Here is a 26381-nt window from a genome sequence, read left to right as displayed (position 1 = left end):
TCTTGCAAAAAAAAGATACTGCTACTGCTACTACTACTACTACTAATAATAATAATGATAATAAAGTGATGTTAGAGTGTCAAATCCCAAGTAAAAGCTCCATAATTTAGGACTAACTAGGGAAGAAATTGATGCATAAGAAAAAGAGTTTGGAGGGGCCTGCAGATAAGCTAGTTAATTGGATATGCTGATTTAAATTGGATAGTCAAATAAAGAGGCTGTCATTAATTTCTGTACAGACCTAGCTGTGATTTAAAGGAAAGCTACTACTAATAGGATTACTATTTCATTCTCATTTCAAAGAGGCCCCTCCCACCAGGAGGACCAGACAGTAAATCTCCCCTGGTTTTCACCTCACATCCTCCTGCCCCAGAGACAGCCCTGATAAACTGCCTTTTAGCCTCCCAGCAGGTCCCCCCAAATTAGGCTCTGAGTTTATTGTTGCCTCTAGGAAGTAAGTGTTTGTTCCACTTTGGCCACTTCCTCTTTCTTTGGGGTCTGAAAGAGGAAGAGCAGCTGAAGAGAGGATTTGGACTCTCATCTGCCCATCTACTCTGTTCTCGGCTGCAGTGAACGGCTGTGTTCACACATTATTATCTCTTAGGAGAGTCACAGAGTGGCTGAGAATCAGGCTTTATGTGGGAAACCCAATACTGCCACCCTTTAGCTGTGTGATCTTGGGAAAGTCACATAACTCTCCATGCCTCCAATTTCCCATCTGTACAATGGGAATAATAACAGTGTTTACCTCATGGGTTCTTGTACAGGTTAAATGAGTTCATTTTTGTTAAGTACTTTCAACAGCACCCAGCACATGGTAAAAGCAATAGAAGTGGTAGCTATTAAATTCTTTAGGCCAACAGGGCCCTTTGAAAATCCACCAAGATCATCCTCACTACCTTCAGGCAGGGCCACATTTAACCATGAAGCAAAAGAAGTCATCCCGGGGCTTCCCTGGCAGCACAGTGATTGAGAGTCTGCCTGCCGATGCAGGGGACGCGGGTTCGTGCCCCGGTCCGGGAAGATCCCACATGCCGCGGAGCGGCTGGGCCCGTGAGCCATGGCCGCTGAGCCTGCGCGTCCGGAGCCTGTGCTCCGCAACGAGAGAGGCCACAACAGTGAGAGGCCCGCGTACTGCAAAAAAAAAAAAAAAAAAGAAGTCATCCCATGTTCAGAACTCTCCTGAGAAAGAAGATACAGTCTTCTGTGGTCACCCACTCTGTAGTCAGGGCTCCTCATGACAGGAATTCTTACTAGAGCTAGCCTAAATCTCCTTGTACAATGGTTTAGGCACATTTTGTCTTTTGCTCATCTTTGTAGAGACTGTCACCCTCCATTGCAGCACACTGCCCTTCTTATCCCACCTTCTGAGCTTTGTCCAAGCAAATTGACACCACTAGCTCTGCATGTCTGCTGAGGTCAAGCCCTCCCAGGAGAGGAGGAGCCCAAGTAGAAAGACGGGTTGAAGTGACTGGCTTTCCCCTGTGTGAATCACCTCCCTCCTCTGACCCTTCTCCATGCTCCTCCTCTGCCTGGTTGGATGCCTGGCTGGGGCCTATGCAACTTGGTCTGATAGTGCCCTTCTCTTGGATTAGATTCATGGCCTATTTCAGTGTACTGTTGTCCTTGTGGTCATTGAAACCTGGCCCTGGAGACACAAGCTCAGAAGCTGAAGAGAACTCACTTTGTAGGATACCACAGAATAGACTCAATCTGTTGCAGTTTTTCTTTGTTTTTTTTTGTTTTTTTTGCAGTACGCGGGCCTCTCACTGTTGTGGCCTCTCCCGTTGTGGAGCACAGGCTCCGGACGCGCAGGCTCAGCGGCCATGGCTCACGGGCCCAGCCACTCCACAGCATGTGGGACCTTCCCAGACCGGGGCACAAACCCGTGTCCCATGCATCAGCAGGCGGACTCTCAACCACTGCACCACCAGGGAAGCCCTGTGTTGCATTTTAAAATCCCAATTTTGTTTGGGACTCTGTCACAGTCTCCACCACCATCCTGTGTCTGGCAAGGATGGAGGACAACACTGAACCTCAAAACTTCCCATCCGAGACAGAGAAACATGGGGACTCGTGTGCTTGAATTACAGTAGGGCCCACCTTTGTCCCTCCTCGGTCACAGGGTGTTCTCTTCATCAGCCATGCGCTTTCCTCTGGACCACACCGGCTGGAGCTGGTGGGAGCCCCAGCTCCACCCCTGACTAGCTATGTCCATGAATGGAAGCGCGTGGATGAGATGGGCTCCAAAGCCCTACAGCTCTGGCAGTCTTCATAAGTCTGTGATTCTCCTGTGATAGACCCTGAGAAGATTGCTCCTTCGTGTTATTCAGAGAGGAAAACTGAGCCTTGGGGAGATGAGGTAGCTGACCTAAAAGTGTACCATTAGGCAGAAATCAAGCCCAGACAAGAACACAGTCAGAGCAGAAACCCAGGAACCCTGAGTCCCACTTTGGTGTGTTGCCTGGAGGGAGCAAAGGGAATTAGGGAAGGGAAAGACTCTGCCGTCCAGTTGGCCTCCCCTGGCTTCTGCCTGCCAGCCCTGCCCCCACCTCATTCCCTTTGACCCCCAGCCTCCTGGCCCCCTTCTCCATCTTCTCTGTCCTCCTGTTGGTACCTTGGAGAGCTGCACCAGCTCAAGGCAGATAGCATGGGATGAGGGAGTAAGTAGGGGTGCACAGACTTCTTAGGCAATACCGCTCTTCATTCCAGGGATTTAGACTGAATGAAATAGGATAGCTTAGTTCAGGTTCAGTACCAAGAACATTTTCTGTTCTGGTTTAGTTTCAGCTCTGATGTCCGAGAGTTATGTAGGTTTGATTCTGGCTTCAACTGCTTTATTGAAAGATTGGGATTGTAGACAGAAAAAAAAAAAAAAATACTGTTTAGGTCGCTTATTCAGAAAAAAGTTAATGGCTGGGATTAGTCCTAACTGTGATGCAGCAGAGTATGTGATGATAAAAGATGATAAATCATCTTTGGTTCAATTCAGCTCCAACCTTGCCACGGGTACCATCTAGTCCTGGGGACCACAAAGGGCCAGACATGGCTTTCCTCCTTCTGACTCTGTGTGCCCAGGCTCTTGGGGACGAGGCTGCTTCACCTGGCAGAGGGTTAACCGGCCTCCCCAGGTGGGGAGATCCTGGGCTGGCCCTGGCGTGGGAGGATGGTTCCTCAGTTCCTGGGTCTGAGCCAGTGCCCGGAGGAGACTGAAACATCCCTGGAGAGGAGCAGCTGTCACACGAAGGGTGGTGAGAAGCACTGGGACATTTCCCATTTGGAGGACAAAGCAGAGCTTGAACTCTCCCATTTTATGGAGAGGGAATATTGAGGTTAAGCCAACAAGAAGTCATGACTATCACATCTCCCCCTACCTCCTGCAATAGCCCGAGAACTTTTGTGATTAAAAGCTACTATATTTCTAGAAGGATCTCATGGAAATTTTGGATTTGTCCATCTGAGAGAGAATGCTGCTCTGAAGGTTAAGGGGAACTATTTTAATTGTGGGGCATTTTCCCAGACTGAGACCCTTCTTCTTCCCTCTGCTTGAATCCATCATGAGATTTGCTCCAGGGTGGAAGGCAGTAGCCTCAGCCCCACACCATCATTCCTGACCCCAGAGTCTTCCTCTGCCCTATGAGAATGAATTAAATGACCCCCTGACCCCTCCCCTGGAAGGAAGGGCTTTAGTGACAGTTGCCAAGGCAACAGCTTGGAACAGCAGGAAGCCACTAAAAAGGCAGAAAAAAGGTTGAAAGAGGAGCTTAGGAGAGAAGGACAGTCCAACCCACAGGGGGGAGTTACTGGGGTAGGAATGGCTGAGAGCAGAGTTTCTTCGGTTCCACTGAGGTCACCTCCTCATCTTTAAGCCCAGAGCTCCCCAAGTCACCCATCAAAGCAGACAAGGAGAACCTGGTACCTCTGACTCTTAGCCCTGCTCCATTGTTCCCATTCCTGGGGTCTAGGCCTGGGGCCTCAGGCAGGAAAGTGCTGTTTCTGCCACTGGGAACTCCAGAACCACTGTGCCCCATCCCACAATGGGCTCGTGGTCTGCTTCTCACTCACTCCAATCCAGCCCAACTCTGGGCACAGATCACACCCTGGCTCAGGCCCCTCAAGTACACAGATTCTCAGGAGTGTAGAAAAAATTGAATAGAAGCACTGGTCCTACCCTCCCAACTCTGCAAGAAATAATGCTCTTGATCCTCTCTACTCAGCCAATAAAAACTGAACATGTATCCATTCATCCATCCTTGCGTGTTTATTGTGGCGTCAGGCACCAAGCTTAGCCCTTGCAATGAATAAGTCATGGTCCTTGCTCTCAGGAGCCCTCGGTGGGGTGGGAGAAATGGGCAGAGGGAAGAAGATGGTTAGAAGTCCAAGAGAGAAATCAAAGGGTATAGGAGGGAAAGACTTCAGCTTAAAATTGTCCACAGAAAATTGTCTTTTGACCTCACTTTGATTTAGCACTAAAGAGCCCACGATACTTTATCAGTTGGTTCATAGTTCATGTCCTTTCAACAAGCATTTCTCAAGCATTCCCTTTTATCCATCACCAGCTGTGTTGTTCCCAGCTCCATTCTAGTCCTCAGAGGCTCGTCCTCAGAGAAATAGAAAGGCTTCCTGCCTTCAAAATGTTGGCAGACTTACGCACATGCGAGACAATTAGAGAACAATTTAAGTAGGTAGTCAATACACGTTAGCTAGTGCGTATACGACGAACAAGTCAATTGATTATAATCCCAGGACAAAATGTCTGGTGGATAAAAAGCCATCAGGGTGAGGAGCAATTAGTGTGGTGGAGAGACTGGGGAAGGCTTCATGGGGAAAGTGAGCTTGAGCTAGAGGGGGTTTAGTTGGACGGAGGACAAAGAAACAAGCCGGGGTTGGCAATACTGGTCAAGAGTCAGCTGCTGTGTTGGGAACAGGAAACCTAGTGGTGAGAGCACATTCAAATTATGGACTCCCTGCCATCAACTTTTTGTCCTTAGGGAACCTCTCTCCGCTGAATTTCCAAATTCTGTGTAGAGCTTAGACTAGAGGAACACTTCTCAAACCCCCAGTCTAGCAGCATCTACGTCAGCTGGGAATTTGTTAGAAATGAAAGTTCTCAGGCCTCATTCCCACTGAATCAGAAACGCTGGGGTGGGCCCAGGGGTGCATTTTCCCAATCCCTCCAGGTGGTTCTCAGGGCATGCTGGTTTGAAAACCACTGGACTACAATCAGTGCTTTTAGACCCTGGCCACTCACTAGATTCACCTGGGAAGCTTTGAAACCCAACGAAGATGCCAGGGCCCCAAGCACAGAGGTTCTGATGAATGGATCCAGCCGTATATTTTTTTAAACTCCCCAGATCACTCTAATGTATATCCAGGGCTGAGAGGCACCAGACTAAATGACCTCCAAGTCCTTTCTGACTTCTTATCCTGGGACGGGCTCCGAGGCTGATTCTCAGATTTTTGTTCTCAGGGATTCCCGGCTCACCAAAATCTCCTGGTGGATTTGCACACATTCAGGGGATATGTTTGGGGTCAGAAAGACCTTTCTGAGATCCTAAAATCTTGAATCTCTTGATGACCAGCTCTCTGATGGTTTGTATGCTGGTCCCACCATCCTCTCTTACTTGCCCGAGGCAAAAACACTCGGTGCAGGTGTTGATTCTCCTACCCCAAACACAAATAAGTGTGCACAAGCGCACACTCCCACACACCCTCATCATGCAGTGCTATAAATATATGTACACACACACAAGAATAACCGTATAGGGATATTCAGATCACACCTAAAAATATATACGTGCACACAAATAAACTCACCATCAGAAGTCCCAGACCAGCACACTCAGACTGCTTGGAAAAGGATTCCTCTTGGTGGAAGTTGGGCTGTTGGAATTAAGAAGCACCTCTGTCTTCCCTGTAACCTAACCTGCTTCAGGGTAGCGCTTGGGGGGCAGGATGTTGGGATTATCTTCTATAAACTACCTGCAGGTAAACCCACAGGGGACCACTGAGTACAGATGCCCTTTTTTCTTTTGCAGATTCGAGCCGATGGTCCCCCCCATGGTGGGGTCCAATATGAGATGGTCTCCGTGCTCAAAGATGGGAGCCCCATCCTCCGGGACATGGCCTTCTCCATTGATCAGCGCTACCTATACATTATGTCTGAGAGACAAGTAAGTGCTGACACACATCCCTCCTTTCCAGAGCCCAGGAGGAGCAGATAACCAGTGACCTTTGTTCAGAAGCTATTCCATCAAATAAGAGAGACCCCTGGGCCTGCTGCTCAGGGGTCCTAGGAAGCTTTTGCAGGGAGTCAGAGAGAAGCAGTTGGGGCCAGCCACTTCCTGGAGCCTCTCTTTAGGCCGCAGACCCCATCTCAGCACGTGATGAACAGCCCCACAGGAACGGGCCAGACTGCATGCGGCAGCTCGGTGTGATTAGGAGGTAGATTTACTGCTCCTGAGCCGACAGTCTGCTGCTCAAGGGAGCCAAAGAGGTGTAAATAACCCAGGCCTCCGGGCTGGGAGAGATAGGCCCAAGATAGGTCCCCAGGAGGAGATAAAAGTCTTGGGCTGAGTCTTAGACTGAGGCAGGGTAGAAGCTGGCCAGCTCTGGGAAGCTGCAGCTCTTTCTGCAGAGGTGGGAAGGCCTGAGAAATCGAATTCTGTCCTTTTCCGGGTAACACCTGAGTGGGTTCCACACCCTCTTGGATGAAATGTTATTCCTTTGGGTTATATTTGACCTGAATATGTGAGAGCAGAGAGAAGGCAAATGCAGGGAGAGCCATGGTGAAGGACAAGAGAAGGACAGGGGATCCCCCAAATCAGTGGCGGTGCAGGAAGCAAAGCTTAGACCTTAGGAAAGGCTGACACCTTCCATTCATTCAGTCAGCGGGTCAACAGTCAGCAGGACTGGTGATCTTGACATTGACCTGAACATGGTAAGTAAGATAAAGGCCAAAGAAAAAGGGGAAGGACTGTGAATCTGTTTTGGTGCTGAGGACACTGACTTAGAGGCTAGACAAGGACGTGGCGCTGGAGGACCAGTGAGCTTTCTCAGGGTACCTCCCCACTCAGGTGTCATTCTCAAAATACTCTGCAAAGATTCCAGGTGTCTGTCATCAAGTTCACCCTGCCCAGAGTTCTCTTTCCCTCCTCCCTTTTTGTATGTGTGAATTCTGAATCAGGGACAAGGGATGAGTGGAGGAAAGAAGAGGTGAATGGGCACATGATGGCATAAGGGAAGCAGGGATGCAACTTTAACTTGAAAATTAGTTCCTGAGAAGAGATGACACAAACCATATGCTAATTGTATGCAAATTACATCCAGATCCTCTTGAACCCACCTGTCTTTTTACCTTCTTTCTTGTAACCCCCATGGTTGAGGTGTAAACAAGTCCAGATGCAAACTTGTAACCCCCCCAAAAAAAAATTACTGGGCATGTATTTATGGGGAACAATGTACTGGAAAAACATCACAATGAATGGGACTTGGTCACTACCCTTAAGCTGCTTACAGTCTAACAAGGAAATCTTTATCATCAGATTGGAGGCTATAAATCCTCTGCCTTTCCTTCCTATTTTTCTTTGTTTATAAGACAAAAGGTTATTTCTTAAACAAAACTGATAGGTGGGCACCATACAAATTCAAACAGTACATACAGAAAAGGAAATAACAAGTTCCCAAACGCCACACCCCCAAATGTAACACCATGTTAACATTTGATGAACACCATTCCAGATGCTTCTGCAGAAATATCTACAGATAGAAGGGTGGGTGGAGAGCTAGCCCCCTAGACCGGTGCATTAAAGGATAGTCACTGGGATCAAATAGACCTACGTTAACATGATGTTTTCAAAAGACGTTATGTATGGCCGAGGACCAGGCTGGTAACTCTGGATAAAAACTATTTCTTGTTCTCTGAACCCCATGAAGTAGAAAAGCAGAGGCGGCAAATAGAGGTGACCGGTGAGACCTCAGCGGAACTGAGAAGATGCCAAGGCACATATTTGGGCTGCATACCTTTTAGTCAAATGAGATGATTTCTGAAATTGAATTCAAAACGTGGCCAAAGAGGAGGGCTGGAGGCTGATAAGTGGCCTTCAGGGAATACAATGACCTCTTGAAACCATATCTGATGCCGTCTCTGAGAGCATCAGCTCTGGCTAAACCAAGTGTCGGCCTAGCTTATTTCTAAATAATCCCTCCTTTGGTCTCACCTTCTGCATCTGCTGCCTGGTTCCTGTCAGTTGGCACCAAACAGAAGGGCTCAGTAGTAGCCAGTCGTGCTGAGCAGATATAGGAAGAATTTGGGTTGAATGCCATGGGGCTATCTTGAATCAGGTGAGATATTAGTCAAGGGAGATCCCTATGCCAGGTGGAGCCGTGATCAGCGGGCAGAGTCGGAGGGGGGACTGGTGGTGGAGCTCGGAGGCCTGTCACTTGGAGAGCCGCAGGCCATGGGGCAGTAGGTAGCCCGGTGATTTCACCAGGGGCTGGGTCCAGGGTTGAAGGCCAGGAACACCTCAGGAGGGCCATCTGTCTGAGGCCAAGCGGCCAAGCGTACACTGGGTGTTCACAGACAGCTCGGACCTCTTAAAGGAAACAGTTGAATGTGTGGCAAGAGAACAGTCAATGGAAATGAAGTCAAATGACGTGGATTCTAGTTCAGCTTTTGCTCTAACTGAGGTCTGAAGCTCTCAACATTTTATAACCGGGTGGCCTTAGACAAGTCACATCACCTCAGTATGTCTTACGAAGGTCGCTGTGAGGCTTGGCTGAGACAGCAAGAGGGGAATTCCTTTCACACCACCTCACGCACCGAGAATACTCATCGTTCAGATTCCTCACGGCCTGTCCCAGCTTTCAGCCTTTATGATCCCATTACTCAGGAGGGTGGTGACCGTGGGTGGTGATTAGGAGGAAGCTAAGTGGCGGCACACCCGGCAGGCCACAGGCCGAGCCAGGAGGCCTATGTTCTAGTCCTGGCCTACCTCTAACCAGCTGGCTGACCTAGACCCTGAACTTCGCAGGGACTCAGTTTCCTCAGCTTGAAGGATGGAGATAATAAATCGAACTCTCTAGAGGCTCTTTCAGACCTTAAAGAGACTTGTCTAAGGTCTTGGGATCAGGACTCTTCTCCGTCTCCAGAAGACAACCCCCAAAGCACAGGAAACAGCCTTGAGGTTAGACCAAAAGAACTTTCTGAACGAGTTTTATGAGTCCCTGCGTGCCCATATGAACTCCTTCCCCGAAGGGTAAACACTGCAATGAGGGTAGAAACGCTGGCGTCTGTGGATAAGCAGATTCCTGTTTTGAGGCAGTCATTTAACAATTTGGAGTTCCCTAAAAGACCTAAGACCTTATAAGACACCGTGGGAATGGGGTTTCCCACCGCCTCACTTTCCAGTAAATCTCTGGGCAGCCTACTCTCACCCCTACCTTCACCATGTCCCCAGCTCGTCTCCCTGTTCCCCTCCCCCTCCCCCAAATCATTGCACCTATTGTATCCTTGACGCCACAAGAGAGTAGAACCAAGTCTCTGCCCTCCAGTTCTGCCTAGACAGGTTTTCATCTCCCCACAGAGCTAGAACAATCCAGTATGGGCTCATGTGTGCTCTCTCTCTCTCTCTCTCTCTCTCTCTCTCTCTCAGTTAATTAAATGTAATTAAGAAATAGGACTAGTAAGAAGTGTTGGGTCGTTAGTGCCACTGCCTAACAAGTCGATGTTAATGTACTGTTAATAGACCCAATGCTGGCCAGTCCCAGGGGAACATTAGGGAACCAATTCCCCGATCCTACTAATTGCCCAGGTGCTCCACGGATAGGATGCCTGACTCTTCCCTACAAAGTCCACCCCAGCTTCCTCAACAGCGAATCGACCAGCAGATGTTATGGGAGGGAATTCAAGTCGCTACCATATCCTCAGTGTCTAATGGAAGTCAGACGGTGGGACCAGGGAGAATCAGGCGAAGAGCCAAGTAAAAAAGCAAGTCACAAGATGAAAAGAAACTTGATAGCCCCAGTTTCCACCCAACTTGTCAGCCTGGCCACTCCCAGAAAGGGAATCTAACTCTATACTCAGGGTAGATGGGAAAAATGTATGGGGATGGAAGCAATTATTCTATTTTATACTTTAATTAGTTTGAATTAGCAGAGGGAATAGAGGCATAAAATGATCTAGCGAAGGGTGAAATGGAAAAAGGGAGTCACAGTGGAGAATGGCTCCATGTAGGCTGGAAAGGGCCTTGGGAACAGCAGAAAGGCTGGTGATGGGTGTGTGCGTGTGTGTGTTTAGGGTGGCTGAGGACATGGGATGCTGCTGTCTATTTCGAGGCCTGGAGAGGCAAGATAGCATAGTGGTTAAGAGTGGGAGCATGGGAGTCAGACCGCCTTGCACACAATCTGTCACCGCTTATTAGGCATATGGCCTTGAGAATGTTATTTCACCTCTCTACACCTCGATTTCTTCATCTGTATAGTGGGCCTAATAATGGTGACTGTTGTGAGGATCGAGAGACTATATATAAATTACCTAGCACTGTGTCTGACACACAGTCAGTGCTTTCAATAAGTGGTAATGATTATTATCATTATCGTATTGTCATTCATAGTATTATTAGAACTTCTGAGACCCCAGAGAGGGCTAGAAGCATCTCCACTATAAATTACGGCTGAGACAGAGATCCCAGTCTCAGGCAAACACCTCCAACCTGACTTTCCTGCTGCTCCCTCCCAAGGGACACCTCAGAAGCCTCTGGCCTGGCCTAATGACAGCATCTGACTAAGTCGCTCATAATCTGCTATTTATTTTTAAAATCCAGGAATGTGCCCAGCAGACTAAACAGTCCTGGTCCCCTTGATACAGGCGAAGGCAGCCCTGGGCTCATGTGTGAGGCCCGGGAGGCCAGTATTCCAGGCATCTGTGGAGAGAAGGGAGGGGGACCCTGAGGCCTGGTCATCTCCCAAGCCTCCAGGCCCCTGTCTGGCTGCATGTGTGGACACTGGGCCAGAAAGGGGCTATCCCTGGGGCTTTCCATGTCTGGCCTCACCAAGTAAGTAAGCAGGCCTCAAGCTCACTGCAGTAGATGGGGCTGCCATTCTCCAAACAGTGGACACTCAGACCCCAGTTCTGAATGCCCATATGTATGTCAGTTATCGGCACACATTCTGGTTATTTATTGCTATGTAACAAACCACTTCAAAATTGACAGGCATAAAACAACCACTTCCACATGCTCACAAAACTATGTAAGTCAGGAGTTCAGACAGGGTGCACCGAAGAGGGCTTTTCTCTTCTCAGCAGCATCTGGATTGGAGCCTCTGCTGGGATGGCATGAATGGGCTGGGGTGACTGGAAATGATTAGGGCTAGAATGATCTGGAATCACGTCCTCTCACATGTCTGGCAGCTGGGAACTAGAAGGCTGGGATCAGCTGGGACTGTCGGCCAGGGTACCTTAGGCAAGGCCTCTCCCTGTGTCTTGGGCTTCCTCACAGCATGGTGGCCTCAAGATGGTCAGACATCCTGAGCATGGCAGCTCATGGCAGACATGGCCGCTCAGGGCTCCAAGAATGAGTATTCCCACAAATAAGGTAGAAATGTTATTGCCTTTTTTTACGACTTAGCCTTAGAAGTCATATTCGTTCTCTCTTCTACCTGACTCTTCACCTCTCTACCGCCCATCACCCCAGCTGATTCTGATGGGTGTGGCCCATGACGACGCTTTGAGAAACAAGGCACAGGGAAGGTAAATACATGGTTTCCTGTCTCCCAAGTTATGAACCATAGAACATCAGAGCTGGGAAGGACTTCAAAGCTCACCCATACTGACCCCAGATGGGAAGTATGAGGCCCATAGGACATGCAGCAGGCTAGCTGCCCTTTCAACCTTGTACAACACCTGACACCTAAGACCAGAGTCACCAGAGCTGGTTTGATTTCTCTGAACTCACAGGGAAGTGCCAGTGGCTTTAAAGCTTGCTGTTGATGGATGGAAGGTTGTGTTAAGTCCTAAACGAGACCCACATCAAAGGTGGCTCTGAAAGTGCTTCTGGGAAGCCTCTGAGGGAATCCATCAGGAACAGGGACACACTGCCTGGAAATTGCCCAGACGATGGCATGTGATTTTAAGGGCTGTCCCGGGCAGTCTTCCTGTGCAGTGTTGCATCAGTCCACTCAGAAGATGGTCCTGCTGGAGGATCCACCGTCTCATGCAGGGCAATGGGACTTTACCCTCACGGATGACAGGAAAGTAACTTTTTAATCACCCCTATCTTAAGTAATATCAGAGAGTTGAGGCAAGAAGAACTTTGGCCTGGAGTTATTAGCAATCAGAATTATTTGGAAAGATTATGAAGCTATCCTTCTCTGAAGGCCTCAAGTGCAGAAGAGACATCCCTGCCCCTCAGCTCCTTGCACTGGTTTAAGACCCTGCCTGGGGTGGGGAGAGGGCTGGAAGGACACAGACCAGATGCCTCTAGCATGCCACCCTGGCAGTGTCCAGCCAGCTTCACTAGAGAACGAATGTTGGTGTCCTTGGTTTGGGGGAGGGCCTGTCGACTCTAAACCTGGACCTAGGGCCAAAAATAAGAAGCATTTTCAAAGGGCCTATTGTGATGTAAGGGCAGTAAGTCTCTCACCTGTGACCAAAGCCACTGAACTGCCAAGCCCCTAGGCATCTGAAGACTTGGGGAAGGGGGAGGGGAAGAAAAAACTCCAGGGAGCCATACTTCCAGATGTCCCCTGCTCATTTATTTTGACATCTCAGACTATTATTTTGATTGTGCACATTTGTTTAGTCCTGGCGATAAGGCTTCCCAGGGTGCAGGCAGAGCGTGCCAAGGTGTATTTTTACAAGGCGGTCGAAGTCTCGGTAACAGGAGCTCTCCCTTCTGCCTGAGCTGGGAGGCCTGGGCTGAGCCACAGGGGGGAGAGACTTTGAGGAGGCAGGCGCTGGAGCAGAGCCTGAGGGACTTTGGGGAGAATTACAGAGTTTGCGGATTAGGAAAGTGAGGATAAGCGAATTTCTGCTGTACTTTTGTTTTCAAATGTGCCGCTTTCAATCCAAGCCTTTGATGCACATGTGTTTCTGGTTAAGGACCTCAGTGTGGCCCAGGAGCTGAGTGCGCATCTCAGTGTCTTTCCCAAAGGAGGAGGGGAATCTTGCCTCGTGGAGGAGGGCGTTCAGGGACTGGTGACCCCCCCGCCAAGCCTGGATTTGATTTTTTTTTCCTCTTTCTTTCCCCCCATTTCAAATATCAGGGAACAAAGAAGCTGACACGGAGCTGATTCCCTGGCTATTAATATTCTTATTGGAGCATTTTTTATAAATATTTTCATATAAGGAAATGCAAGCCCACCCTGTTAATCAGACGCTTGGCTTGTTGTATTTAAGAGAGAAAACTCCAGCCTCTTATTTAAAAATCCTTTGGTTTGGAAAGAAATGATTGAACACAATGCCCAGGCTGGGAGAACTGGTGCCTAAAAAACTCATTTCTCTAAATGGGCAGGGGGGCTGGAGACTCTTTCTCTAATCCTTGGCAAGGGATGCAATTTCTCTTTCTAGATAGGATTGCTGAATGCTGAGACTCTGATTGCCCAGAATGACATGCCTAGGACCAAAAGATGGGAAATCACTATACCTCGGTACTGGAAGGAAAACCCACTTATTTTAAAGATGAGGAAAATGATGCACAGAGAGGGGAGTCACTTCCTAGATCATGTTCTGAATTACCAGAAGAGCCAGAATTAATCCTAATTAACCTGGCCCAGCCCAGCATTCTTCTCCCAACTTGACAACAGCTTCACCCAACACAGGCAAGATACAAAACTGGTTGGGTTAAAAGATTTTCAATTAAAAAACATTAAAACAACCCGAGCCCAAGGGATTCCCTGAAGATGTTCCCAAGGGTCAAATTAAAATAGGGAAAGATTTGCATCTCATTTGCATACACAGACTTATTTATTCAACAGACCGTTAAGTGTCTACCATGTATAATGCATAGAGCTGTCCACTGACAAGTTATTTGCATATGCAGATACAGACAGGGCAGTCTTTCTAAGTAATATTCCAGCAAAAGATCTTATAAATAGAGTTGCCCTGAAGATAGGTACTGTCCTGATTTCTTTCTGCTCTTTGCAATGCAACAACAGCACTGTTAAATGTGCTTTTTTTTTTTTAATATCTTTATTGGAGTATAATTGCTTTACAATTGTGTTAGTTTCTGCTTTGTAACAAAGTGAATCAGTTATACATATACATATGTTCCCATATCTCTTCCCTCTTGCATCTCCCTCCCTCCCACCCTCCCTATCCCACCCTTCTAGGTGGTCACAAACCACCGAGCTGATCTCCCTGTGCTATGCAGCTGCTTCCCACTAGCTATCTATTTTACATTTGGTAGTGTATATATGTCCATGCCACTCTCTCACTTTGTCACAGCTTACCCTTCCCGCTCCCCATATCCTCGAGTCCATTCTCTAGTAGGTCTGTGTCTTTATTCCCATCTTGCCCCTAGGTTCTTCACGACCTTTTTTTTTTTCTTAGATTCCATATATATGTGTTAGCATACGGTATTTGTTTTTCTCTTTCTGACTTGCTTCACTCTGTATGACAGACTCTAGGTCCATCCACCTCACTACAAATAGCTCAATTTCGTTTCCTTTTACGGCTGAGTAATATTCCATTGTATATATGTGCCACATGTTCTTTATCCATTCATCCAATGATGGACACTTAGGTTGCTTCCACGTCTTGGCTATTGTAAATAGAGCTGCAATGAACATTTTGTCACATGACTCTTTTTGAATTATGGTTTTCTCAGGGTATATGCCCAGTAGTGGGATCGCTGGGTCGTATGGTAGTTCTATTTTTAGTTTTTTAAGGAACCTCCATACTGTTCTCCATAGTGGCTGTATCAATTTACATTCCCACCAACAGTGCAAGAGGGTTCCCTTTTCTCCACACCCTCTCCAGCATTTATTGTTTGCAGATTTTCTGATGATGGCCACTCTGACCGCTGTGAGGTGATACCTCAATGTAGTTTTGGTTTGCATTTCTCTAATGATTAATGATGTTGAGCATTCTTTCATGTGTTTGTTGGCAATCTGTATATCTTCTTTGGAGAAATGTCTATTTAGGTCTTCTGCCCATTTTTGGATTGGGTTGTTTGTTTTTTTGTTATTGAGCTGCATGAGCTGCTTGTAAATTTTGGAGATTAATCCTTTGTCAGTTGCTTCATTTGCAAATATTTTCTCCCATTCTGAGGGTTGTCTTTTCATCTTGTTTATGGTTTCCTTTGCTGTGCAAAAGTTTTTAAGTTTCATTAGGTCCCATTTGTTTATTTTTGTTTATATTTCCATTTCTCTAGGAGGTGGGACAAAAAGGATCTTGCTGTGATTTATGTCGTAGAGTGTTCTCCCTATGTTTTCCTCTAGTGTTTGATAGTGTCTGGCCTTACATTTAGGTCTTTAGTCCATTTTGAGTTTATTTTTGTGTATGGTGTTAGGGAGTGTTCTAATCTCATACTTTTACATGTACCTGTCCAGTTTTCCCAGAACCACTTATTGAAGAGGCTGTCTTTTCTCCACTGTATATTCTTGCCTCCTTTATCAAAGATAAGGTGACCATATGTGCGTGGGTTTATCTCTGGGCTTCCTATCCTGTTCCATTGATCTATCTTTCTGTTTTTGTGCCAGTACCATACTGTCTTGATTACTGTAGCTTTGTAGTATAGTCTGAAGTCAGGGAGCCTGATTCCTCCAGCTCCGTTTTTCATTCTCAAGATTGCTTTGGCTATTCAGGGTCTTTTGTGTTTCCATACAAATTGTGAAATTTTTTGTTCTAGTTCTGTGAAAAATGCCAGTGGTAGTTTGATAGGGATTGCATTGAATCTGTAGATTGCTTTGGGTAGTAGAGTCATTTTCACAATATTGATTCTTCCAATCCAAGAACATGGTATATCTCTCCATTATTTGTATCATCTTTAATTTCTTTCATCAGTGTCTTATAATTTTCTGCATACAGGTCTTTTGTCTCCTTAGGTAGGTTTATTCCTAGATATTTTAATCTTTTTGTTGCATTTCTACAAATTTGTCCATTTCTTCCAGGTTGTCCATTTTATTGGCATAGAGTTGCTTGTAGTAATCTCTCATGATCCTTTGTATTTCTGCAGTGTCAGTTGTTACCTCTCCTGTTTCGTTTCTAATTATATTGATTTGAGTCTTCTCCCTTTTTTTCTTGATGAGTCTGGCTAATGGTTTATCAATTTATCTCAAAGAACCAGCTTTTAGTTTTATTGATCTTTGCTATTGTTTCCTTCATTTCTTTTTCATTTATTTCTGATCTGATCTTTATGATTTCTTTCCTTCTGCTAACTTTGGGGTTTTTTTGTTCTTCTTTCTCTAATTGCTTTAGGTACAAGATTAGGTTGTTTATTTGAGATGTTTCCTGTTTCTTATTGTAGGATTGTATTGCTACAAACTTCCCTCTTAGGTCTGCTTTTGCTGCATCCCATAGGTTTTGGGTCATCGTGTCTCCATTGTCATTTGTTTCTAGGTATTTTTTTGATTTCCTCTTTGATTTCTTCAGTGATCACTTGGTTATTAATTAGTGTATTGTTTAGCCTCCATGTGTTTGTATTTTTTACAGATCTTTTCCTGTAGTTGATATCTAGTCTCATAGCATTGTGGTCAGAAAAGATACTTGATATGATTTCAATTTTCTTAAATTTACCAAGGCTTGATTTGTGATCCAAGATATGATCTATCCTGGAGAACGTTCCATAAGCACTTGAGAAAAATGTGTATTCTGTTGTTTTTGGATGGAGTGTCCTATAAATATCAATTAAGTCCATCTTTTTTAATGTATCATTTAAAGCTTGTGTTTCCTTATTTATTTTCATTTTGGATGATCTGTCCATTGGTGAAACTGGGGTGTTAAAGTTCCCTACTATGATTATGTTACTCTCGATTTCCCCTTTTATGGCTATTAGTATTTGCCTTATGTATTGAGGTGCTCCTATGTTGGGTGCATAAATATGTACAATTGTTATATCTTCTTCTTGGATCGATCCCTTGATCATTATGTACTGTCCTTCTTTGTCCCTTGTAATAGTCTTTATTTTAAAGTCTATTTTGTCTGATATAAGAATTGCTACTCCAGGTTTCTTTTGATTTCCATTTACATGGAATATCTTTTTCCATCCCCTCACTTTCAGTCTCTATGTGTCCCTAGGTCTGAAGTGGGTCTCTTGTAGACAGCATATATATGGGTCTTGTTTTTGTATCCATTCAGCCAGTCTGTGTCTTTTGGTTGGAGCCTTTAATCCATTTACATTTAAGGTAATTATCAATATGTATGTTCCTATTCCCATTTTCTTAATTGTTTAGGGTTTGTTATTGTAGGTCTTTTCCTTCTCTTGTGTTTCTTGCCTAGAGAAGTTCCTTTAGCATTTGTTGTAAAGCTGGTTTGGTGCTGCTGAACTCTCTCAGCTTTTGCTTGTCTGTAAAGGTTTTAATTTCTCCATCAAATCTGAATGATATCCTTGCTGGGTAGAGTAATCTTGGTTGTAGGTTTTTCTCCTTCATCACTTTAAATATGTCCTGCCACTCCCTTCTGGCTTGCAGAGTTTCTGCTGAAAGATCAGCTGTTAACCTTATGGGGATTCCCTTGTGTGTGATTTGTTATTTTTCCCTTGCTGCTTTTAATATGTTTTTTTTGTATTTAATTTTTGATAGTTTGATTAATATGTGTCTAGGCATGTTTCTCATTGGATTTATCCTGTATGGGACTGTCTGTGCTTCTTAAATGTGTTTTTATAGAGAGATAAATAAAATATAATCCCTGCCCTCAGGGAGGCCACATTCTGGTGGGGAAGACCGATATATAGATAAATTACAATATAGAGTGAGCAGTGCTACAGCAGAGATATACAATGTGCTCCGTGACAGAAGTAACTCATACTAATCATGAAGAGCCCTGTCCTTGTCCCTCCATACTTGTGGTCACTCAGAGGACACACCCTCTCTCTGACACAGCAATCCAGAGCTGGTAGAGCTTCAGAGACTGTCTAGTGAAAGGCAGTCCTTCCTTTTATAGATGAGGACAGGAGACCTGAGGGGGAAGTAACTCTTGAGACCTTGAGATGGGAGTATCTACCAAGCCAGGGTATGAAGAACAAGATAGTGGTTGATGATGGGCAGTTTCCTGGCATCCATGAAGAGCATGGGCTCTAGAGGCTGCCTGCCAGCCTGCCTAGGTTCAAGTCCTGTTTCCACCACTTACTGCTGTGTGACCTTAGGCAAGTTGCTTCACCTCTCTGTGCTTCACTTTCCTCACCTTTAAAATGGGAATAATTATGACATCTGCTTGAGGATTAAATTAAATGAATTAGTACATTAAAAAGCACTCTGAAAAGTTACCTGACACATATTACCTGCTTAATAAATGTTGGTAGTAGTAATTATATTTTTACGGTTGTGCCCCCATGCATAATCTCCAGGCCAAGCCATGCAAATCATGCTCCAAGTATAGCCACACCTAGAAGAGAAACTTAACCACCCTGACTTGCCTCTCAGCTCTACCTAATTTAAGATGTGTTGAAATCTAACTAACATTTAGGTCGTGTGTTTTTCTTCTTTTAGTTTGCAAACATGACCTCAGCTAATACAACAATCTCCTGGGATAAGTAGTACTGTCCTTGCCTTTTTTTTTTTAACAGATAATAAAACTGAAATTCAATCTGGCTAAGTAATTTTCCCGAGGCCACCAAGCTGGCCAGCAGCAGGGCTAGGATTCCCCCCAACTTCTGAAGCCCAAGCCTTGTTACGCGTCTTCCTGAGACGTCGCCCCCTGGCGGCCGCGTGAGTGCAGAAGGCCCACCCCTACTGCTCCCTCTCCACCTGCAGCTCTCAAGGCTTCAGACCAGTTCAGACTCACATATCCTCACTTCACACCCTCAAGGACACTGGAGCAGTGCACTGTTTTGTTTAGAAAATCAATAAAGGCAAGTGAGCCCTGCCCAGGCCTGACATGTCCAGTCACAGGACATGTCTCCGATGGTCAGAGTGGAGGCCGAGAGGGTACCCGCCCCAGGAAGCTGCGGTTTGTCCTGTGCAGCAGGTCAGGCCCCTCGCAAGCATGATCTCAGCTCCTTACGGCAACCTTGCAAGACGGGTATTATCACCCCTGTGTGACACGAGAGGAAGTCAAGGGTGGCAAGGTTTAGCGACCAGAGCAAGGCTGGTCACAGCCTAGGAGGCAGAGCCAGAGCAGAGGTGCAGGTCCCTGTGCTTGCAAAGCTCCTGCCCCACCTGCCATCCCCACACCCCCCCAACCAAGGAGGCCCATTCAAGGTGCCCAGTGGGTGATGTCAGGACTCCCCTGCACTCTCTACCACTATCCACAGCTCCGCCTGTCTGGCAGAGGAACACCTTTGCAAGGAGGGCAGGTGCAGGACACGTGAGAGGCATTGCACGAAGCCGATTCAGCCTCTTAAGTGAACTTCAAGTGTGACCAGGCAAATGGGTATAGGCTCCCTAGCTGGCCCTACCCAGGGGTTCTTGGGCTCTAGAAAGCCTTCTGTGTTGCCATCTTGAGTCTCATCCAGCCAATGCGGGGGTCCCCATAGTGATGCCTCAGAATCCTGCAGCCTGCTTTTCAGCTCCTTACCAGAGCTGTCCCTCACGCTCCCCAAGTTGAGTTTCTGTAATTGAATGTGTTTTATTTAGACCGTAACATTTAGTGCCACTTTGTATTTTCAATTAGGCTTCAGTCAGACGCCGAGAGTCTGATTCGTTTTGTTGTTTTGATCAACACAAAACATGGCAACATCAGAGGAGCCGTCGTGAAAAGTTATTTCCATCCACTGATGACTAGGACAGTTGCTGTGATGTGAAGATGCAGCTTTGGAGGTGCCAAGAGATGCACCGGCTGTTAGGGAAGGGGGAGGGAGGAGAGGGGAGTCTGCGAACCCTTGGAAAGAAGCACGATTCAAGGTTCTGAGGTTCACAGCCCCTACTACAGGGTCTCCCCAGAGGGAGTAGGGAGGTGGGTGCTGGGCATTAGGCAACTTGAGGCTCCTTCCTGCAAGGGCAGGGCTCCTGGTGCCCATGCGAGAGGGCCTTTTATCCAGAGCGGTCCCTTGAACACTGGGTTCCCATGATGTAGGAAGCTGATCACTAGTGGATTTCTGCAGATAAGAGTCTCTGAGCTCCTCAGCCAGAAAGGACCCCCATACTGGTTTACAGAAATATTGGAGAGAGGGTTTCCTCACTGCCCGTAACTTCTGACCAGCAGCTCACACATGCTGCCTGTCAGACACGTTTTCTCTCTGGAGCTGGTCCAAGGGACAAAATTTAGAATCCAACTTTGAACTGCCAGGGAGTCGGAGGGGGTGAACTGGGTGGCGGGATGTCAGAGAGATGACAGGAGAGTGACGGGGGAGTGGTAAGTTCGGATCCTGCCTTCTGTTAATCATCGAAGGGTCTCACGACTGCATCTGAGTTAAGGCCAACTGGAGCCTCAGTTTCCCCATCGATAAAATGTATTTGAATGTCCCCTGCGGCCGTGACATTTGGTGCATTCTTTGTGGCCCTGAATACGTTTCAAGCAGCGTCTAAGTGCACAGCCCTGGGAGGCTGACCTGGATATGGGGCTGTGTGTGCTTGTGAGACAGGGGTGCATGGGTATGAGTGAGTGAGAATAAGCATTGCTCTGTGTTCTAGGGTGTGGAAGGGTAACTACACTAACACGGCTCTTCCGTGCAACAGGGCAGGGCTGTGCTCACTGCGGGAGAAGCCGGTCCGTGCTCCTTCTCCTCGGGGCTTGCTGTTTTTAGAAAAATGTTTTACATTTTTCCAGCTGGCCCTTTGATCTTGCCGTAGCCTGCTCAGCTCAGGAACACAGTGTCTCAGCCACAGTCTTCCTTCATAGTGTGCATGCCACACAGTTAAATTCCTCGAGCCTCCGCCACTCTGCCTGGAGTAACCTTCCTCACTCCCGCCCCTGGTTACCCCCCGCAACCTCTGCCAACAGGTTGGGGTTTGAAATTTGTACCAGGTGCAGGGAGAACTGGCTGTGTCATCAGCGGTTGGTGGCTTAGCAGACAGTCTGGGTTCAGTCTCCATCCCTCAAGTAATGTTTAATGATGAGAAGGGGGAGATGGTCAGAGATGAGAGTCAGGCGGAAGGAAGATTGGAAAAAGAAAAATGGGCACAGCCAAGAACGATGTCTTAGTTAGCCACTCAGCCACCAAGTAATTCATCAACGACCTTTGAGGTCCTATTGTGCATGCAGAGCTCACCCTCACAATATCACATATGTAGATACAGGACACATACACGCATACAGGACGACAGATTTACAGTACAGTATGCAGAGTGCTGGGAATGTGTGAGAGGGTTACCTCTCAGGGCTACCCAACAGAGCCTGAGAGTCAAGGAAGGCTTCCTGGAGGGGGTGATGCTCTAGGTGTATTATGAAAAGAGAGGGTCTCACTGAGTGGAATAAAAAGCAAAAGAGGGCTTCCCTGGTGGCACAGTGGTTGAGAGTCCGCCTGCCGATGCAGGGGACACGGGTTCGTGACCCGGTCCGGGAAGATCCCACATGCCGCGGAGCGGCTGGGCCCGTGAGCCATGGCCGCTGAGCCTGCGCGTCCGGAGCCTGTGCTCCGCAACGGGAGAGGCCACAACAGTGAGAGGCCCGCGTACCGCAAAAAAAAAAAAGCAAAAGAATCTGAAAAAGAATATATATACATATATATATAACTGAATCACTTTGCTGTATACCTGAAACTAACACAACATTGTAAGTCAACTAGATTTCAGTTGAAAACAAAAAAGCAAAGGAAAAGCATGGAGGCATGAAAGAGTTCAGCCTTTTCAGGGACTGTTCCCCCAAATCTGATATTGCTGGGGCTGAAGGCAAGGGTTAGGAGCATGAGTCCTCACAGAATATCCACAGCACACAGGCGAGCAGCCTGCAGGTGGACTCAACCCCCCTACCACCACCAAGATAAAAGGAGACTCAGCCCAAAGAGAAGGCGCCAAACGCTCCCCCAGCCCTGCTGCTGCACCACAGAACTTGGGAGGAAACAAGCCTGCGCCCAGCTCTCGGTGTCTCTCCTCCACCAGCAGGCCCCCTGGACAGGCTGTGGGGCTGTGCAGCACAGTCAAGAAAACAGATGGCCGGCGCTGGGCAGAGCCCCTTCCAACAGCATTCCTCGATGGCAGAGACCTTGCCTGTCTGGGCTGCTTCTGTCCCCCGAAGAGATATTACAGGGTTTGGCCCTTGCTAGGTACTCAGTAAACACTTGCTGAAGGTTTGGAAGAGAGGAAGGGGAAGAAGGGAGACAAGAAAAGAGAGAAAAAGGGTGTATGGAAAGGAGGCCTTGTAGGATAATATAAAGAGCTCATCTTTGGAGCCACTTGGGCCTGTATTCTTGGCTCTGCCACTCTTCAGTAGGGCCTGGCTTATCCTCTCTAAGCCTCAGTTTTACCTTCTGAAAAGTGGGAAGAACAATAATACGTGCCTTGTAAGGTTGCTGAGAAGATGCAATGACTAATCCCTGCAAAGTGCTTGGGACAGAGCAAGAGCCAGACCCTGGAAACGGCCCCAGCTAAGCCCTGTTCCTACCCTCTGGTTCACACGTGAGTGGCCTGTTTCTCTGCCACTGAGTGCCCCTCCCCCGACTCCAACTAACAGGTTGCTCATTTTTCACCCTTCAGTCACCTGCCAGTTGCATCTATTTCTAGCCTCTGTCTTATGAAACAAGAAGAAGGAAGGGAAACAGATAACTGCAGAGGCTCATTTACTAATTGTCAGCTCCTGCCCATCAGCAGAGCTCTGTCTGCTTGTCCCTGGGTACCTAGAAAAGTCATTGTGACCTTTTATTTACTGGTGTCAGTTCTTGGCTCCAGGTCTCTCTGCCTCCCCGCTCCCCACCCCCACCCTGCAGCCCAGCCTCAGCATCCCCATCCCCAGGGATGGCCTCCTGCCTCTCGTGCTCCATCACACTTAGGATACGCAAGCTACGCTGGGCCCTCTGAGCCTCCCTGTCTTCATGATCGGAGTCTTAAAAACCTGTGGGGCACAGGGAGGAGGAAGAACCAGAATTATTGACGGTTCCTGCTCGGTGCTCCCTCCAGAGAAGATTTCTGCTGCTGACCCTCTTCTGCAGGCCTCCTCTTCCATCCCAGTTTCACTGTGGAGCTAAACTGAGATTTCGGCCAGTAAGTGACCTGCCCCAGAGTTCTCAGTAAGTCAGCAGCACTGCCTAGAAGCCCATAAGTTTCTCCCAGTTCCTTATCCCAGACTTTGCCCTTTGAGCTTTACCAGGCATCTCCTCTTTTTCATCCATTTCCCCTCAACCTCTGCCACCCCCTGCACTGGTTCCTGGCCTGGCTGGATGCCATGGCCCTCAGCTCTTTTGGCTTTTCTGTCTCCTTCCTCCCTGAAGCCAGCTATGCATTCACCTAAGGCCCCTCTGAGCCAGTTGGGCTGAGGTGTGCAGCCCTAGGAGCAGTAACTGGGGGCGGGGACTGCTGTGGAGGTGACAAGTGGGCAGAGTTGGCTAACAAGTGGGCGCTGACAAGAAGACACACCACAGAGGTCCCAGGAGGCCAGGCATGAGGCAGGCAGACCCAAACTCCCTGTGTCTTCACGGGCTGCAGGAGTTAATTGTTCATACAGTGTGCCTCTGTGTGTGTGTGTGTGTGTGTGTGTGTGTGTGTGTGTGTGTGAGAGAGAGAGAGAGAGACAGAGAGAGAGAGAGACAGAGTGTGTGCACACGCACACTTATGTATATCATATGCAAACTGGCTTCTGGAAAAAATGATCCAAGGTAGAGTATGCCTTTCTTACTCCATCGCCTTCAGGCCATCTGCCTTGGACTTCCCAAAGCCTTCAATGTCCATCTTAGAACTGGCCAGCCTTACAGCTCCCTTGCACTGGGGAAAAGGAATTTTAAAAGCCTCTTGTGCAAGTTAGAGCCCTTCTTTCCAAGCTTTCTTCTTGGCCCTCGCTGTCAGCATCAATTTTCCGCAGGGAGTGATTTAACCTTCATTTATTCATTAATTCTTTTTTCCCCTTAACTTCATTAGGTAAGATTTATAAAGGTGCTGAATTGGAAAGGTCACCTGTCCCTGGGCCCAGGACACAGTGGGCCTGCATCCCTTCTCATGAGTTTCCTTACAGGAGGGCTCTGGTGGTAGGGAGGGGAGGGGAGTAGCAGGGGAGAGAGTGAAAGCAAAGCCTGCAGCTCCCCAAGAAGGCCAGACAGGCAAGTGGATGTCGCAGCCCCTGAACACACTCCATGCTACCTGCTTGCTGTCGAAAGACTGAGCAGCTTGGGGAAGGGCAGGCTCCATGTTAAGCACGTCTGGAATCCTGGCTCCACCTCTTACTCTACTGACCTTCACCAAATTATCTAATCTTATTAAACCTTCAGTCTTCTCTTAGAGAAGTTGTCTATGATGATAGACTCTACTTTGTCAGGTGCTGCAGGGGTTAAACAAGGTGAAGATCTTGAATTGTCCTGGATGAGTCCTGGTAGTGTTGGGCAGTCGTCAGCTTACTGATCACTAGAGACTGGTATACAGGGAGTCTGTTTGGTTTCTCCAAGAAAAGGAAGCCCCCATATTTTATGATTGTTTCCCATCTCCAGAGCCACAGAAAAAAGCCTCAGCTCAGGGAGAAGCCAGAAGGAACCAAGCCACTGCTCGATGTCAAGATTGCTTGCCAAGGCCCACCAGATTTCTGCAGGAAGTCGGGCTAAGCTGGCATCCTGCTTTCTGTCGTAGCCTGGCCACACGCACTGTCTCAGGCCCACCCAGTAATTACCCATAGTCAGGGGCCTTTCCCAAGTCTCAGCGGCCTGCTGGGCTTGGCCTCCAGCCATCTCATCTCAAGGAGCTGTCTCTTTCATTAACAGCCTCCCTAGAAAGAGGGGAAACAGTATAGACTAAAGAACCATGCAGGTATTTTGAACTTGTAGAAAGACAAGAGTATCTGCTTGCTGCCACCCTCCTGTATCCTTGATCTCCATGCCCCCAACGGAACCCCAGACCGTCCCAATTCACCCCACTCAGAATGAATTCAGCTCTCTAACTTTATGGTTAAAAACCACATACCTGGGGAATAGCTGTCTATTTGGTGCCTCCCACATTAGGCTCTAAGCTACTAGGGGACCCGAGGCAGGTCAGAGGTACCCCGTACCCTCCCAGGGTGATGGTAGAGCCAGAACTCAATCAGCGTTGGAGAAAATAATTTTAATAGGAAAGCACGGAGGGAAGCAGGCAGGCAAGCCAAGCTGAGAATATTGGGTTTGAATATGATCACAGAGGATTACAATAATTAATTTTATTTTAGCTAATATTCTTACAGTTGGGGCTTCTGGAATCCAACAGGCAAACGTATGCTCTTAGTGCAAATTGGAGCATGCCCAGAGTAATGGAGAAAAGTCTAGTCCCCTCACTTTTTCCAGAATCCTATTTCCCTTACCTGGGATCACCTATTTGTTTGCCAAAGATGGGCTAGGGAGTAAATTCCAATAGAGGAAGGAACTCTTGGCCTGAGTAAATGAGACCAGTGCCTCCTCTATGCTAGATGGAATGAAGAGAGACGCTGGGCACTGGGTAGCAGCCTTCCAAGGAGCCCTGGGCTTCTGGGCAGCAGCCACAGGAGACCTAGAGTGTGAATCTCGCCCCAGGGCAGTCCTTACCGCCATGGAAATCACTTCACATGTATGATATTAGTTGGTACTGTCCTCATGCTCCCAGATTTAATGAGATTCTTTGAGCATTGTTAATAAACAATGCTTGACCTTTTTAGAGTAGCAACACAGTATCATTTTATTTCATGAAATAGGCCCTGACACAACAGGCCATTTGGTATAGTTATTGTTCCATTTTCAAATGAGTGTAGTTCTAAAATAGAATTTGGTTTTGCGACTCTCACAGTGTCCATTGAGGTCACCAGTGATACTGGTCACTGAATAGCCCAGATAGGAAGTGACCAGTAATTGTACCTGAACTTCACAGCCACTCCTCATTATCTGAGTTCTTCCCTACTACTCTGACTGTGGCCACTGTCACAACCACCACGTCCGGCACCTAACGACACTGTAGTTTGTACCTCTATCTTGGCCTGGCTGTGAACAATTTCCTCTCCCTGTAACTCAAGCTAAATCAAAATTGGAATTTATAGTAAAGAAAGAAGGCCTCACATAACCCTCTTTTGTTGTGTTTTCCTGAAGGAGGGTAGATATTAATCCATGGTATGTCTGGTTCTATTTTGCGTGTCAGTTCAATTTCTTTACCTGTGGCCCTAGACTAACATCTAGTGGCCGTGGTGTAGTGATGATAAGCATCAGTACAGAGAC

At 47.3% G+C, this 26381-nt stretch overlaps 1 protein-coding gene across 4 annotated transcripts in view; it reads left to right on the top strand.

The window, feature by feature from the left end:
* PLXNA2 (plexin A2) overlaps positions 1–26381 on the top strand; it is a 216027-nt gene that overhangs the window by 90524 nt on the left and 99122 nt on the right. For all 4 annotated transcript variants that reach the window (XR_003794499.1, XM_029229414.1, XM_029229415.1 and 1 more), the window contains one exon: positions 6039–6173. Coding sequence is in view for 3 of the 4 variants with exons in the window: in XM_029229414.1 (XP_029085247.1) it covers positions 6039–6173 (135 nt within the window). In the remaining variant the exon portion in view is untranslated. The remainder of the gene's footprint in view (positions 1–6038; positions 6174–26381) is intronic.

This window comes from Monodon monoceros, unplaced genomic scaffold (genome assembly GCF_005190385.1).
Source record: "Monodon monoceros isolate NGI ecotype Baffin Bay Population unplaced genomic scaffold, NGI_Narwhal_1 Super_Scaffold_18, whole genome shotgun sequence".
NCBI classification, from domain to species: Eukaryota; Metazoa; Chordata; class Mammalia; order Artiodactyla; family Monodontidae; genus Monodon; species Monodon monoceros.
This window is presented reverse-complemented; position numbering and strand designations above follow the sequence as displayed.